At 37.4% G+C, this 15,392-nt stretch overlaps 1 protein-coding gene across 5 annotated transcripts in view; it reads right to left on the bottom strand.

The window, feature by feature from the left end:
• LOC131071320 (uncharacterized) overlaps positions 1-15,167 on the bottom strand; it is a 235,534-nt gene extending 220,367 nt beyond the window's left edge. For 4 of the 5 annotated variants that reach the window (XM_058007113.2, XM_058007130.2, XM_058007140.2 and 1 more), the window contains exons 1-3: positions 14,973-15,167; positions 14,651-14,763; positions 14,417-14,528 (exon numbers count right to left, since the gene is read on the bottom strand). In XM_058007113.2, the coding sequence (XP_057863096.2) occupies positions 14,417-14,528; positions 14,651-14,763; positions 14,973-15,021 (274 nt within the window). In that variant the 5' untranslated portion in view covers positions 15,022-15,167. The remainder of the gene's footprint in view (positions 1-14,416; positions 14,529-14,650; positions 14,764-14,972) is intronic. The other variant, XM_058007125.2, reaches the window with a different exon arrangement.
• Between the last annotated feature and the right edge of the window lie 225 nt (positions 15,168-15,392).

The following is a 15,392-nucleotide window of genomic DNA, read 5'->3' as shown; positions in this document are numbered from 1 at the left end:
AAATCGCACATTTTCCTCAAATGGCCCGAAAATCATTGGGTGAAGGAGGTTCGAAATAGAAAATCATGCATTTTCCTTCGTTTGGCCGAAAAACTTATAAGATCAAAATCGTGCAATTCACCCTATTTGCCCAAAAAAGTGAAAAGGAGGTAAAGCGCACAAAAAGAAGAATAGGCCGAAAAGGTTTCAAATGTAGAATCACCAAAAGGCTCAATAGGCCGAAAAGGTTAAGACGTTTAGCCCCCAAATCGCACATTTCGAGCCAAAGATGTCGAGTTTTATAAGGGAGCTTTTAAAGGTCAAATGAAATCCGTCCATTTCAATGTAGTATCGAGTTTTGCCAAAGAGTCAACCAAGTGAGAACTCGAGCATTTTAATCCTAAGGCCCTAATTTTGCAAAGGAGGGGACTTATATTTTAAAAGTGAACGTCTTTCATCTTTCGTTTTCAAAGCTTGACATCACCTAAAATTTAATGTTTGATAAATTAATTTATTTAATTTTTCGAAATGTTTAATTTAAGTCAAAATCGATTGCTTGCTAAATCAACGACATCGAGAGAGGCTAAGGCGTCCACCTAAAACGCAAATTGGAGACGCGACCGCGAGCGACGTCAGGACGCAAAATGAGGAACGCGCTGCAGAGCGCAGGATCAAAAAACCAAGCACGGGGAAGCACACCACCAAACCAAAAAGTTGAAGTCCAATAGCCAAACCGAAGACAAAGAACATGGAGTGCTACAAAATGTGCATTCTCAGAAGAATACACTTCTCGAAGAAATTCCAGAAAATCAGATTAAAAAACTGAAATTGTTTATTGTAAAAAGAGAGCTGCCTGTGGACCCTGTCTAGTGGATTCAAAGTGAGGGGACACAGGTTAGTTATCTCCAGCTACCAAATTGACCGAATTAATGCCAAATAGTGGTAGGCAGTTGAAAATGTGGTTGAAGGGATAACTGAGAATTGAATGGGGCATGGGTTAAAGCTACCAAGCTTCTAGAAGGCAGATCGGGGCCCTTGGATGCAGTCAATCCTGGCCACCGGTTCGAATTGTAAAATCTATAAAAGGCAGGGTGTCTCTCAATGTAAAGGGTTAGATTTTAAGGGTTAGAGTTTTTGTAGACAGTTAGAATAGGTTAGATTGTTAGAAGGTTAGAATTTAGTAGTTAGTAGTAGCATAGAAATGTTGCAGAAATTGTTGTAATAGCAGCTAGAATCAATATAATGGACATTGATTTGGTTTTTATCATCTTGGTTTTAATCTGTTTGCATGGTTTCCTTCAGCAGTTTAGATAAATCCTTTTGGTGTGCAGGTATTTGATGGATTCAAGCTCATACCATTGAGGATATGTTGATTGTGTATCCTTGTGTATGGTTAGTCTGAGCCTTAAAAATCGTGCTTAGTTCAATTGCAGGTGTCCGTCTGAGCTATGCCAGAATTGGGTGCTTAGCCATGCACCTACAGTCTAAAAAACTTCTAAGTCCCCTTGAAGATTGCACCCTTCTTGTGAGGTTGTGAGTTAATCTAGCCAAGCAGGGATTGGTTATGTCAAATTTGTCTACCTACACACCAGTCTTATTAATTTTAGGTCTCCTATACCCTTCTCCTTTGCTTTTATTTCCCAGCTCGAGAATCAGATGCAAACCAGCTTGTTGCAAAACCTAAGTCCCCTTGTGCTCCCAGCAAAACACATCAACCGTTCAGTTATCCCGCAGTCAAGAACTGACATTTGGAACCTTGAGGTTGTCCCCTTTGATCAATTAAAAACAGCATTAGGGATTCCTTATACAAAAGAGGATAGGATACTCAACGAGAACATTCTATTCTGTGTTGGCTGGATAGAGTCGTAGCAATGCGATTTTAGACACGTCAACAGGAGCGTATTAAAGTAATTATGTAATGTTTCTATAATGGTCATTTGGTTAGTTAGTTGGTTTAGGATATTTCCTTTTCGTGGTTTGTTCTTATTTAGAATGTTTCTTTTGGGTATTTTGTTTCTGTTTTAGAAACTTTGCATGTAATTGCTTATTTAAGGAGCCTTCGTCTCCTTTGTTAGAACAACATCAAATTATCATTTCAACTCGTATTCAAAAACTCCCACCATTAGTAGTATTGTACCCATACAAAAAAAATCATACAGAGTCAAATTCGTAATTATAAACTTGTTTGTCGATTGTAAGCCAATTCCCAGTCCTTATCAATAGTTGCCAATGTTGTTATTGTCAAATCTAATAACACATATGCATGACTCACAAGAGGGGTTTAGAATGCCAAAATTGCAAGAATAGGCATACTTTGCAGCAATTGTCTCTTCATTATAGTAATATCATTGACCACCCTTTGCAACAATGGATCTATTAAACTCTAAACCAGTCAAATAAAAAAAGCAAGTCACATAAAATGACTCCAAACATCTTGGCCACACTCCTAAAGGGATTATTGTTATGTTGCAAGGCAAAGATTCACTTAAGTCATCAATTTCTTGGACTTTTCAATATCAATGAACAAAAAAATCATTTAAGTGAATTAAAAGCACTTTTCACAAAAGTGGCAAATATCAATAAGGAATTAGAAAACAAGGGCATTTTTTCACTTAAGGACAAACTCTGGATCAAATTAGAATGAAAAGGTAACTTCTTGACACTGAGTCAAATTCATAATTATAAACTTGTTTGTCGATTGTAAGCCAATTCCCAGTCCTTATCAATAGTTGCCAATGTTGTTATTGTCAATTCTAGTAACACATATGCATGACTCACAAGAGGGGTTTTCCAAGCATGCCAAAATTGCAAGAATAGGCATACTTTGCAGCAATTGTCTCTTCATTATAATAACATCATTGACCACCCTTTGCAACAATGGATCTATTAAACTCTAAACCAGTCAAATAAAAAAAGCAAGGTACATGAAATGACTCCAAACATCTTGGCCACACTCTTAGAGGGATTATTGTTATGTTGCAAGGCAAAGATTCACTTAAGTCATCAATTTCTTGCACTTTTCAATATCAATGAACAAAGAAATCATTTAAGCGACTTAAAAGCACTTTTTCACAAAAGTGGCAAATATCAATAAGGAATTAGAAAACAAGTGCATTTTTTCACTTAAGGACAAATGCTGGATCAAATTAGAATAAAAAGGTAACTTCTTGACACTGAGTCAAATTCATAATTATAGACTTGTTTGTTGATTGTAAGCCAATTCCCAGACCTTATCAATAGTTGCCAATGTTGTTATTTTCAATTCTAGTAACACATATGCATGACTCACAAGAGGGGTTTTTCAAGCATGCCAAAATTGTAAGAATAGGTATACTTTGCAGCAATTGTCTCTTCATTATAGTAACATCATTGACAACCCCTTGCAGCAATGGATCTATTAAACTCTAAACCATTCAAATAAAAAAAGCAAGTCACATGAAATGACTCCAAACATCTTGGCCACACTCCTAGAGGGATTATTGTTATGCTGCAAGGCAAAGATTCGCTTAAGTCGTCAATTTCTTGCACTATTCAATATCTATGAACAATGAAATCATTTAAGTGACTTAAAAGCACTTTTTCAGAAAAGTGGCAAATATCAATAATGAATTAGAAAACAAGTGCATTTTTTCACTTAAGGATAAACTCTGGATCAAATTAGAATGAAAAGGTAACTTCTTGAAACTTAAGTGAAAAATAGAGCACAGATGACTTACCTCAAAGTGTCATAGAGAAAACATAACAAAAACCACACTCCACCCCTTGAATGTGCACCTAACCACTTGAGTGTCAAAATCTTGCTTTAAAAAGACAAAAGTGCACCATATCCTCTAAGGACACCAATTGTTATTGAAGTGTCAAAATATCAAAGTAAAAACATGAAAAAGTGCTTCCAAGTGCTCAAGCACAACCCTAAGAGGTTGGATATTGAGTTGCCAATAGGAAATTAAAAGAAAAAGTACATTGTGACCTCTTGGGGTGCCTGAATTCACTTAATGTCAAAATATCAAAGTGAAAACTATTAAAATAATGTTATGTTTCTTTAATAGTCATCTAAGTTGCTTAAGGAAGTGATGGGGAGGTATACTCAAAGAGAGTCTATCCTTTGTTAAAAGGCAGTCAAGTGTTGTCCTAGTGGGCTCCATTCATTGTTCATGTGGTCTACTAACCAATTTAGACACCTCAACTCTCTAGGAGTGCTCCCAATCAAGATGTGCTCATTGTTTGCTCAAGCATGGTTGAGATTCACAAGGGTAAATCCAACCTTACACTCTCAAACTCCTAACAAATGCTTGCAGAGGTTGTAGTAAGTGTTCATGATGTTTTCCAAGGGTAATCAACTGGTTTTGAGTAGGGGTTTGATCCATTTCCCCATCACTCCTTCCTTTCCCTATTTTCTAGGCCTAGTAGCCCTAGAGCCCCAATTACCCCTACCTAACCAGTTTTTGTGGATTTGCTCACAATTTCCCCAAAGACCCACACAAACTCTTTGGTGATCCAAGTACCCTTTGGGAAGTACTTTCCAATTTGTGAAATGAGGAAACTCTGTCTAACTATACAAGTACAAAACCCGAGATGCTTGTTTTAGAGGGTTTTAGGCTTAATTTGGTCTTTTTCCAAGGGTTTGGTGTCTTCCTTGATCTGCCTCACCTCCAAACTCACACATATGCTCTGCCACACCCCACTTGTTCATTCCAAACACCCTGCAACTCCAACCCTGCTCATCCCTGCAAGCATTTGCATAATTTCACTCATTTCCTAATCGGGCTATGACTGAGCGTGCCTAGGAAATGATGCTCATTGGCCTTTCAATGACCTCCAAAGGAAAATAAAGACTATGTACACTGTACAAAGGTTCCATGGCTCGAGTCCCAAGGGTTATTGAGAATAACTCAAAGGACTTCAAGCTAGAACCATGTTTGGGCCTCTCAAACCCTTACTCAAGCCGACAGCTTACAAAATTAAGAACTCAATTCAAATCTGCACTAAAACTAATCAAAATGTTTCCTGAGCATTACAAGAACATGTACAAAACAATGAGCAAAGAACAGTAATGCAATCAATCCATTAGGTACGGATTGCTGCTCTAATTTTTAGAAAACACAAGGCAAAAACTCAAAAATGGTCTTCAAATTGTATTCAAATCTGCTCCAGGCGTTCACCAACCTCATTACATTCATGCTCAGGGCATTTATATGCCATTTTAGGCTTACAATGGTTTTCAAGCCAAAATTGAGTAAATACATTGTCCTATAGACATTCAACCTATCAAAGCATTTCCAAAACATATGAGGACCTATGAGAAGACTCTTATTCACCATCCAAAACCAAACTATGAACAAACACACCAAAATGAAGAAATTGCACTCAAATCTAGGTGCTCCTGCACCATACTCCCCCAAATGAAAAGAAGTCAAGTGACTCCTTGAGGCAGCAAAGAAAGGGGAACTCCATGCTTAGAGAAGTCTGCCTCAGGTATCCAAGTAGCCTCTGATGCTGGAAGGTGCTGCCATTTGATCAAGTGCTCCATATAGGCGGTATGCCTTGTTTTCTTCAAAACTCTAGAATCTAACACCTTCTTGGCTTGGGGAATGGGTGCAGCTAGTAAGGGCAGGTCTGGAAGTGCTTGAGAGACCTCTGAGACTCTACTAGCTTCTGCTAGAAGTGTGCCCTTATATTGCAACAAATCTACCACATTGAAAATAGGTGATAAGGCCATATCACCGGGTAAGTCTATCTTGTATGCATTATTGTCATATTTGGCCAAAACTTTGCAAGGACCTATCCTCCTCATCTGAAGCTTACTAGGGACACCTTTATGAAGCCTTGCCTTGTTCAAATGAGCCATCATCATGTCACCAACAACAAATTGGATGTCCTTTCTTTTCTCATCTACTCTTTCCTTGATCCTTTGAGTAGTGTCCAATAGGGTTGTCTTACCCTGCTCATGAACCTCTTGCATTGAGTGAGCCATGTCTAATGCATGTCGACTCTGCTGTCCTATCTTTCCCACATCTCTAAGCTCCAAAACTCCTCTAGGATGAATGCCATACACAATTTCAAAAGGGCTTTTACCGGTGGACCTATTCACACTATCATTGTAGGCAAATTCAGCTTGATGGATGATCTGATCCCAAGCTTGACCATACTCTTTTGTCAGGCATCTAAGAAGATTTCCAAGTGTTATATTGACCACCTCAGTTTGGCCATCCGTTTGGGGATGATAAGCTGAACTGAAAGACAAATTAGTACCTAATCTTTGCCACAAAGTCTTCCAAAAATGACCAATAAACTTTGCATCCCTATCTGACACAATGTTGATAGGTAAACCATGTATTCTTATAACCTCTTTGAAAAACAAGTGAGCAATGTGGCTAGCATCATGAGTGACCTTGCATGGAATAAAATGAGCCATCTTACTAAACCTATCTACCACAACATAGATGCTATCTAATCCTGATTTGGTTTTAGGCAAACCAACAACAAAGTCCATACTTACACACTCCCATGGCCGGTTGGGGATAGGTAAAGGCTGATAAAGTCCAGCATTGGAAGATGTACCCTTAGCTCTTTGACAAACTACACATTGCTGCACATATCTCCTGATATCTCTTTGCATTTTAGGCCAATAGTAAAACCTTTGGACAAGTTTCAAAGTCTTATTCAAACCAAATGTCCACTCAAGCATCCATTGTGCTTCTCTTGCATCAAGTTTTCTCTCATAGACCCTTTAGGCACACATAGCTGTCCTCCTTTGAATAAAAGGCCATCTTGCAAGGTGTAATCTGCATATTCACTATGAAAATGGTTTCCAAACTCTTGGCAAACCTTGTAGGCAGCAGCAAAGTCTTCATCTTCTTCATACAAATTTTTGAAACTTTCCACTCCAATGCTTTTGAGCTTGATTATCAATATAAACCACAAATTCCTTAGGCAGCAAATAATGCCTCCATTTCCTAAGAGATTGGACAAGTGCATACAATTCCAAATCATAGGAGAAATACCTTTTCTTTGCATCATTGATCTTCTCACTGAAGAAGGCAACCGATCTATTGTCTTGGCTCAAAGCTACTCCAACCGCTATGTTGCTTACATCACATTCAATGGTGAAGAGTTTGTCAAAGCTTGGTAGGATAAGTACCGGTTCAGTAGCCACTTTTGTCTTCAAGTATCAAATCCCCTTTGTGCTTCCTTGGTCCATACAAACTTGGTTCTCATACCTCCCTTGATTGTCTCAAGCATGGGTGCACATATTTCAATAAACCCTCTGATGAGCTTTCTATAAAACTGAGCCAAGCCATGGAAACTTCTTACTTCACTTGCTGTCGTAGGTGTGGGCCAACTGATTATGGCTTCCACCTTAGAGGTATCCATCTTCAAATCACCTCTTGAGACTACAAACCCAAGATACACCAACTCCTGTTTCATAAACTCACATTTCTCCAGATTGATGGTTAGTTTCTCATCACATAGTTTACTGCATACAATTTCTATATGCTTAAGATGTTCATCTTAAACTTGCTAAAAATTAAGATGTCATCTAAGTAAACAACAACAAATTTACCAATGTAGTCCTTGAGTACTTCATTCATGAGTCTCATGAATATGCTAGGGGCATTTGTGAGTTCAAATGGCATAACAAGCCATTCATAGAGTCCTTCATTCATGAGTCTCATGAATGTGCTAGGGGCATTTGTGAGTTCAAATGGCATAACAAGCCATTCATAGAGTCCTTCTGTAGTCTTGAAGGTTGTCTTCCATTCATCACCCTCCTTTATTCTGATTTGGTGGTAACCACTCTTGAGATCTATCTTAGTGAAGTATTCAGCTCCTCCCAAACAATCCATCAGGTCTTCAATTCTTGGGATGGGAAATCTATACCTAATAGTAATCCGGTTTATGGCTCTAGAGTCAATGCAAAGTCTCCAAGTACCTCCCTTCTTTGGAGCCAAAACGGTGGGTACTGCACATGGGCTGATGCTCTTCTTGATTAGTCCATTGTCTAGGAGTTCTTGTATTTGTTTGGCTATCTCCTTGTTCTGATCCAGTGTCATTTTATAAGCTGCCTTATTGGGCAAAGAAGCTCTAGGTATAAAGTCAATTTGGTGACTTATGGCACGTCGAGGAGGCAATGTAGCTGATGTTCCATCACTAATGATGTCCTTAAACTGACTTAGGACCTGCTGCACTTCTTTAGGAATGTACACTTTCTTCTCTTTGTTGTCCTCTTTTGGCTTTACAACAATGGAAAACCCCACTCCTTCTCCCTCCTTGAGTGTGTTGATGAACTCTTTCTCACCAACTAGCAGCACATTAGAACCTTTGGATCTGCCCTCTACTTGGTCTCCAATGGGCTGGATTTTCTAGGTGGTTCCTTCCTTTTGGAAGATATAAGCATTCTTCTCTCCATGGTGTATTGCTTTTCTGTCAAACTGCCATGGCCTACCTAAGAGAAGATGGCAAGCATCCATGGGTAAGATATCACACAAGATTCTATCTTTGTAGCCTCCTATAGTGAACTCCACCCAAGTTTGTTTGTTCACAAGAACATGCTGCCCTTTGTTGAGCCATGTAACTCTATAGGGATCACTATGTAGTATTCTTGGCAAATTGAGCTTACTCACCGCTTCCTTTGACACTGTTGTTTGTGGATCCTGAATCCACTACCACTCTACATACCTTTCCCATGATCTTGCATTTTATTCTAAACAAGGATCTCCTTTGGCTAGGTTCCTCCTTAACTGGTTCTTTAATCAAGACTCTTCTTATCATGAGGTTCTCTCCAACCTCTAAATCCAAACTCACTTATGATGGTTTCATGTTTGTTGCATCCTCTTGAGCATAATTTACTCTCCTCTCACCTCCTTGGGATGAAGAAGACTTCTCAAGGCATCTATAGGTCGGGTGTCCAAGTTGATGGCAATTGTAGCATTTCATGGTGGCAAAATAGGACCCTCTTCCTGATCCACTAGACCTTCCTCTACTAGAGTTGCTAGATCCCCTTCCTCTATAGCTGCTCTTGCTATTGGAATCCCCACTTTGCTCAACCAACTTGGATTCCCCTTGGGATCTTTGGTCTATGCTTCTTCCACCAAAACTACCTCTCTGACCTCTGCCATCTCTTCCCCTACCTCTGCCTCTGTTACTTTGTTCTTGTTTCTTCTTGCTCTTTTCCTCCACTTTCAGTGCCAGTTGATAGCACTTATGCACAGTATTGGGGCTTAACAAGCTTAATTCCTCTTGAATATTCCATCTCAAGCCATTCAAGTATCTAGCTACCTTGATACTCTCATCCTCTACCACCTTGGATCTCAAACACAACTTCTGAAATTCCTCAGTGTAACTGCTCACATCCAAGTCTCTTTGTCTCAAGTTTTGTCTCCTCTTGTGCAACTGGATTTCATAATCTTCAAGGATGTATGCTTCTTTCACCTTGGCTAACATGCCCTTCCAAGTAACTATGGGGTTCTTACCCTCTTTTTGCCTCTCTTCTTGGATAAATTTCCACCAAGTCAATGCTGCTCTCTTTTTGCCTCTCTTCTTGGATAAATTTCCACCAAGTCAATGCTGCTCCTCTCAATCTAGACTTGGCCACCTTCACAAATCCACAAAAACCGACACAAACTCTTTGGTGATCCGAGTACCCTTTTGGAAGTACTTTCCAATTTGTGAAATGAGGAAACTCAGTCTGACCGTACAAGTACGAAACCCGAGAAATGCTTGTTTTAGAGGGTTTTAGGCTTGTTTTGGTCTTTTTCCAAGGGTTTGGTGTCTTCCTTGATCTGCCTCACCTCCAAACTCACACATATGCTCTGCCACACCCCACTTGTTCATTCCAATTACTCTGCAACTCCAACCCTGCTCATCCCTACAAGCATTTGCATAATTTCACTCATTTCCTAACCGGGCTATGACTGAGCTCGCCTAGGAAATGATGCTCATTGGCCTTTCAATGACCTCCAAAGGAAAATAAAGACTATATACACTGTACAATGGTTCCATGGCTTGAGTCCCAAGGGTTATTGAGAAGAACTCAAAGGACTTCAAGCTGGAACCATGTTTGGGCCTCTCAAACCCTTACTCAGGCCGAGAGCTTACAAAATTAAGAACTCAATTCAAATCTGCACTAAAACTAATCAAAATGCTTCCTGAGCACTACAAGAACATGTACAAAACAATGAGCAAAGAACAGTAATGCAATCAATCCATTAGGTACGGACTGTTGCTCTACTTTTTAGAAAACACATGGCAAAAACTCAAAAATGGTCTTCAAATTGTATTCAAATCTGCTCCAGGCGTTCACCAACCTCATTACATTCATGCTCAAGGCATTTATATGCCATTTTTGGCCTAACTAACTCTCCATTGGTTTCCTAACCAACCCTTTGCTCAAAAATGCAAAAAGTTGCTCAACATTGCAAAAAATAGTCAAGCAACTTTGACAACTTTTACCAAAAGGTGCATTTTTGCATTACATGCTTTGTTTCCTTCTCCAAACCATCTAGGATGACTAAAAACCACTACTTTAACATGTCCCAATGCCAAACAAGGCTATTCAAGACATTTTACATCAAAATGCAAGATTATGCCATTTTAGGCTTACAATGGCTTTCAAGCCAAAATTGAGCAAATGCATTGTCCTATAGACATTCAACCTATCAAAGCATTTCCAAAACATATGAGGACCTATGAGAGGACTCTTATTCACCATCCAAAACCAAACTATGAACAAACACACCAAAATGAAGAAATTGCACTCAAAACTAGGTGCTCCTGCACCAGGAAGTTTCCTTTTCTGTCTTCAGTTCACGATTGTTTAATTTAGAAACATTGTCTTTATAAATCTATTTAAGGAGCCTTCGTCTCCTTTGTTTAATACATCGATTTACCATAACATAGTATCAGAGCGGGAGCCGGTCTGGGTCTGACTCCCTCACCAGTTTACCGATTTCTCCTAAAACTCGTGGTTTCAGTTTTAGAAGTTGAACTCAGTATACCTAGTTTGTGGTCATTAACATTCTGCAGATCCAGGGAGAGTCGCAAAGTGTTCTAAAGAGAAGGGGCAGCCTTCTTTGCATTTGTGACCAAAAGGCCTGCAGATTATGCCTTTTGTAGGGTAGTTAGAATGATGACCATTAAGGGAAAGTATTAAAATAATGTAATGTTTCTTTAATGGTCATCTTAGTTGCCTTAGGAAGTTTCTATTCTGTCTTCAGTTCACAATTGTTTCATTTAGAAACATCATCTTTGTAAATCTATTAAAGGAGCCTTCGTCTTCTTTGTTTAATACATCGATTTACCATAACAAAAACATGGGGAAGTGCTCCCAAGTATTTAAGCACACCCCTAGGAGGTTGGATAATGAAAAATTGAAAAAAAAAACATATGTGAAAATTGCTCTCGAAGGCCCAAAAGGGTGCACAAAAAGAAAAGACACTTAAATGACAAAGTGAACGTCAAATTATAACAAAAGGTGCAAGAAGGGATCAAAAGCACACCCTCTACACAGAGAGCTCCAAATCTGCAAAAAGATGCCATTGAAGCAAGTTTATCGGTATCTTGTTGACTAGCAAATTCTTTAAGTTTCATCATAGTTTTTCAAAGGTTAATAGTTTGCTTTCTCACAAACAAAATCCTTGTACTAAACAACAATTCACACAAGTTTCCAAGGAACGAATTCAAATTCAACACACCAAGATAAATCTTTATGGTTTCACGCATTCTTCAATGGATATGTAATGGTCAAAGTCGAAAAGCTGCATCAAAATCACTACCACAAGCTAGAAATTAAACTAGCTATTTTAAGCCCATGCTACTTTTAATAATCATCACTTTTAGAAGATATCATAATCTAAGAAATATGTTTTTAGAACGGCTATTTATAGTTATCCTTAACAAAAATCTATTTGAAGATTTCCTTGTTTAGGTACTAGATTTGTGGACCAAAATTGTATAATAAGCTTACTTTGTGAGCAAGCAAAATACTCATAGCATATAAGTTCTAGTTAGCATTTTTACTATTTCTTATGCAAAACTTTGTAAAAACATTAAAATAAGTGTTTTAGGCACTTAGATTGGATGAAATGGTAATTTTTACAGCTATTTTCTATCTAGATTATTGTTTAAATTATCTTGTGTAATCTTGTGTTTGTTCATTTGTCATATTAAATAGCTTTTTTTGCAAAGTGCAAACTTCGTATTATAGGTTTCACTAAAGAAATTATCATACCATTGCATATGATAGCATCCAATTAATTTGCTAAATGTTGTTTGTGGTTAATCCAATTCTCAGTTGTGTTTTCCTCGTGCTTTTAAGTCTCTCCTTCAAGCTAGAAAGAGTTTCATAACTGTTTAGGTTGTTTCCTTTTGAAAAAAGATATTAAAAATTTCTCATCTTGAGAAAAGGTGTTGATATGCCTTGTGCCATTGCCTAAGAATCAAAACATGGGCAATTTCTTTAGTTTGCTCACAATCAATCTCCATAACCCCAATATTTAACTTGTACATATTGCAAATAGCTATAGATCATTTCCTTAAATTCTAGGGTTCAATTTTGTTTTCTATTCCAAGGGAACTTCCCCTTCTAATTAAAAAAAAGGTTTATCCTTACAGTATGGTTCATTTTGTGTTGTACTCAAGGGTGCAAATTTAAACGCTAATAAGTAGTTGTGGCATGCTAGCTACTACATGTGGTAGACCATATGGGGTTGTTCAACGCATGTATTGTACTTTTCATTTTGGTATTTAATAAAAATGTATCGCCCAAGAGCCATTTCTATCTATATAAGTATAGTAAAGCATGCCCATTGTGCCTCTACTTCATATAAATATGTTGCGTCGTTTGGGACCCACTCTTCCTTCTCTTCATAAAAGTTTTTCCCTCTAATCATTTTGGATTGTCATATTTACTTGATGTAGCTCAATGATTTTCGGGTAGCCCATTCATCAAATTCTTTTATAGCTTCAACATTCTATGATGGATGGCCCATTGTACCTTTGCATCCACCAAATTCTATTTTGAATTAGATCATGCTGATGCCTTTTTCTTTGTTCAATTTCAAGATATTTTCCCTGCTGTGCTTTGTCAAAGAATATAAGATTCTTTGTCATTTCTGAAACATTGCTTACAAGATCAAACATGGGGTACTAAGAACTCATGAACACCTCCTACTTTTATAAAAAGAGAGCATAGTCTCCTATTTTAACTCAACATTATTGATTGTGCATTTAAACAGATAATACTGATTTTTTGAGGTGCTTATAGGGCATTTCTCAGATGTATAGAGACAAAGAATAGTCACTTGATTTATCTTTTATCAAAAGGTTTAAAAATTTTAATGTTACAATGTTACCCATAGTCATGGGACTTGGCTAGGACACATCATGACTCGGCAAATCCAACTCAACTTATCCCAAAGAAATAGTTAAGGTCCTCTTATTTGCAAAAGCATGGCTTAAATAAGCTAGACTCAGTTAGACTTGGCTCACTAGCCCTCGAAAACTCAACTAAACTTGGTCAATCTCAAACCTCATAACCATTTTGGGGAAATCCAATATTGCACAGATTTTTTAATTTCTTGTGTCCCAAATCAAATGCTGATGCAATGGTTTTCCAAGTATTGAAATAATTTCGACTCTTCACCTTGGAAAGTACAAGCCAAATCTAAGTATAACAACCACGATGCTATTTGAGTACATCATTGGCAAGTACATTGGAGTCTTTGTTACCTCAAATGTCATGAATATTCTAAAAACTTGATCCAGTTTATCTAGGTAAAGCCATCTTCTCTTTCCTCCTCTCTCTCTCTGACTATTTTTCTAGTGCCTTTTTGGGTTTTTGTTATAGTATATAATTTCGCCTGCATTCAAATCAGTTGTCCATGTTATCCATTTCTATTACTAGGTTGCTCTCATGTATTACGGCATTTGTTTATTGATCTTAGTAAGCTTTGAACATGACTTTGCTCATATAAAATTTACTTGATGCAGTTGTGGTAAGTTTTCACTTTTCAGTAATAAATCTACAACCAACTCCAATATTGCTTAAGTTTTTTGCTCTCTTCTGCTTTAAGTGCTATAGTTGTCCTGGTATGCAGGGCCAAAAAAAAAAAAAAAATTCTTTTGTTACTTTTGACTTTTCATAATTATTTTTGGCTAAGCTATTGAATAATTTGAGTGTCACAAAGGCGAAACTGGAAATAGTTCGTTTCAAGAAACATGTACAAACAATTGGGTGGAGATATGCTCCAGAACTGCAATATTATAAACAAAAAAGATAGAAAAGAATAAGAAATTGTCAAGGATATATATAAAACTTTGCGATGAAATAAACTAGACTTAAAAAGAACAATGTAGTGCAGTTTAGTGTACGGATACAGCTACAAATATAAGGGCATAGTTCTCCTATTTGGGCAGGATTATAATTCAGTCAGCATACCTTCTAATGTATTGAATTGAATAGAATTTTCTATTACTCCGACTACACCGGGTCTTGTAGCAAAATACCCGAATTGAGGATCATATAATGCAGAGTGAATAAACTCCCTAACCTGCAAAATCATACAAAATGTTGCATGAAAAAACTTATGTAACAAAGTAGACTATTTGATTAAAACTTCGAAAGAGCGATGAACCCAATTCTAGGGCATTCCCAAATAAAGTACCAACTTACTAGAATAGGTCGATCTTTAACAATATCTGCTGAAGTTCTATAATATGATACTCCACGCGAGAAAATGCTGCAACGTTTATGTATTGAATGAATGCCACTTGTTGATTGCCACTCTACAAAGGACAGAAATTTAAAAACCAGTAATGATCATACAGATCGAAGTGATATTTTTATATGGGACATTTTCAATCTTCCTGATAATAGTGACTGGTTTCTCTAAAAATGTCTCAGATACGTTATATAGCAATGCAGTATGAAGTGGCAACTAGTGTGATTGGTATCCCTTCTTATCAGTAGAGGAGAGGAGAGATGAATTACGTACCAAGTACGCGAGTAGCTCCCCATAGAACCTCACGGATACCCATCACCATCCCACAAGATAACCAGGAAATGCAGTGAGTTCTATTTTTAACCACAAACTGTGAAAACGTTTCTTAAATGGGTGATTTTGTGGACAGTGGACGAAGGGACTTCTCTTGGAAACTTTTCTTGGCCTCCGCTATGCAACAGTCCAAGCGGAATGACATACATTTGAAAAGTTATATCAGGGTTATTTTATTTTATTTGAGAATTATTTTATTTTATTTTTATAAATCAGTAAATTATAGTTTTGGGTTGCTTTCATTATAATTAGGGTTATTTTATTTTATTTGAGAATTATTTTATTTTATTTTTCTAAATCAGTAAATTATAGTTTTGGGTTGCTTTCTTTAAATTATAATATATCTTAAAATATTCATTT

Source organism: Cryptomeria japonica, chromosome 1, assembly GCF_030272615.1.
Source record: "Cryptomeria japonica chromosome 1, Sugi_1.0, whole genome shotgun sequence".
Lineage (NCBI taxonomy): Eukaryota > Viridiplantae > Streptophyta > Pinopsida > Cupressales > Cupressaceae > Cryptomeria > Cryptomeria japonica.
This window is presented reverse-complemented; position numbering and strand designations above follow the sequence as displayed.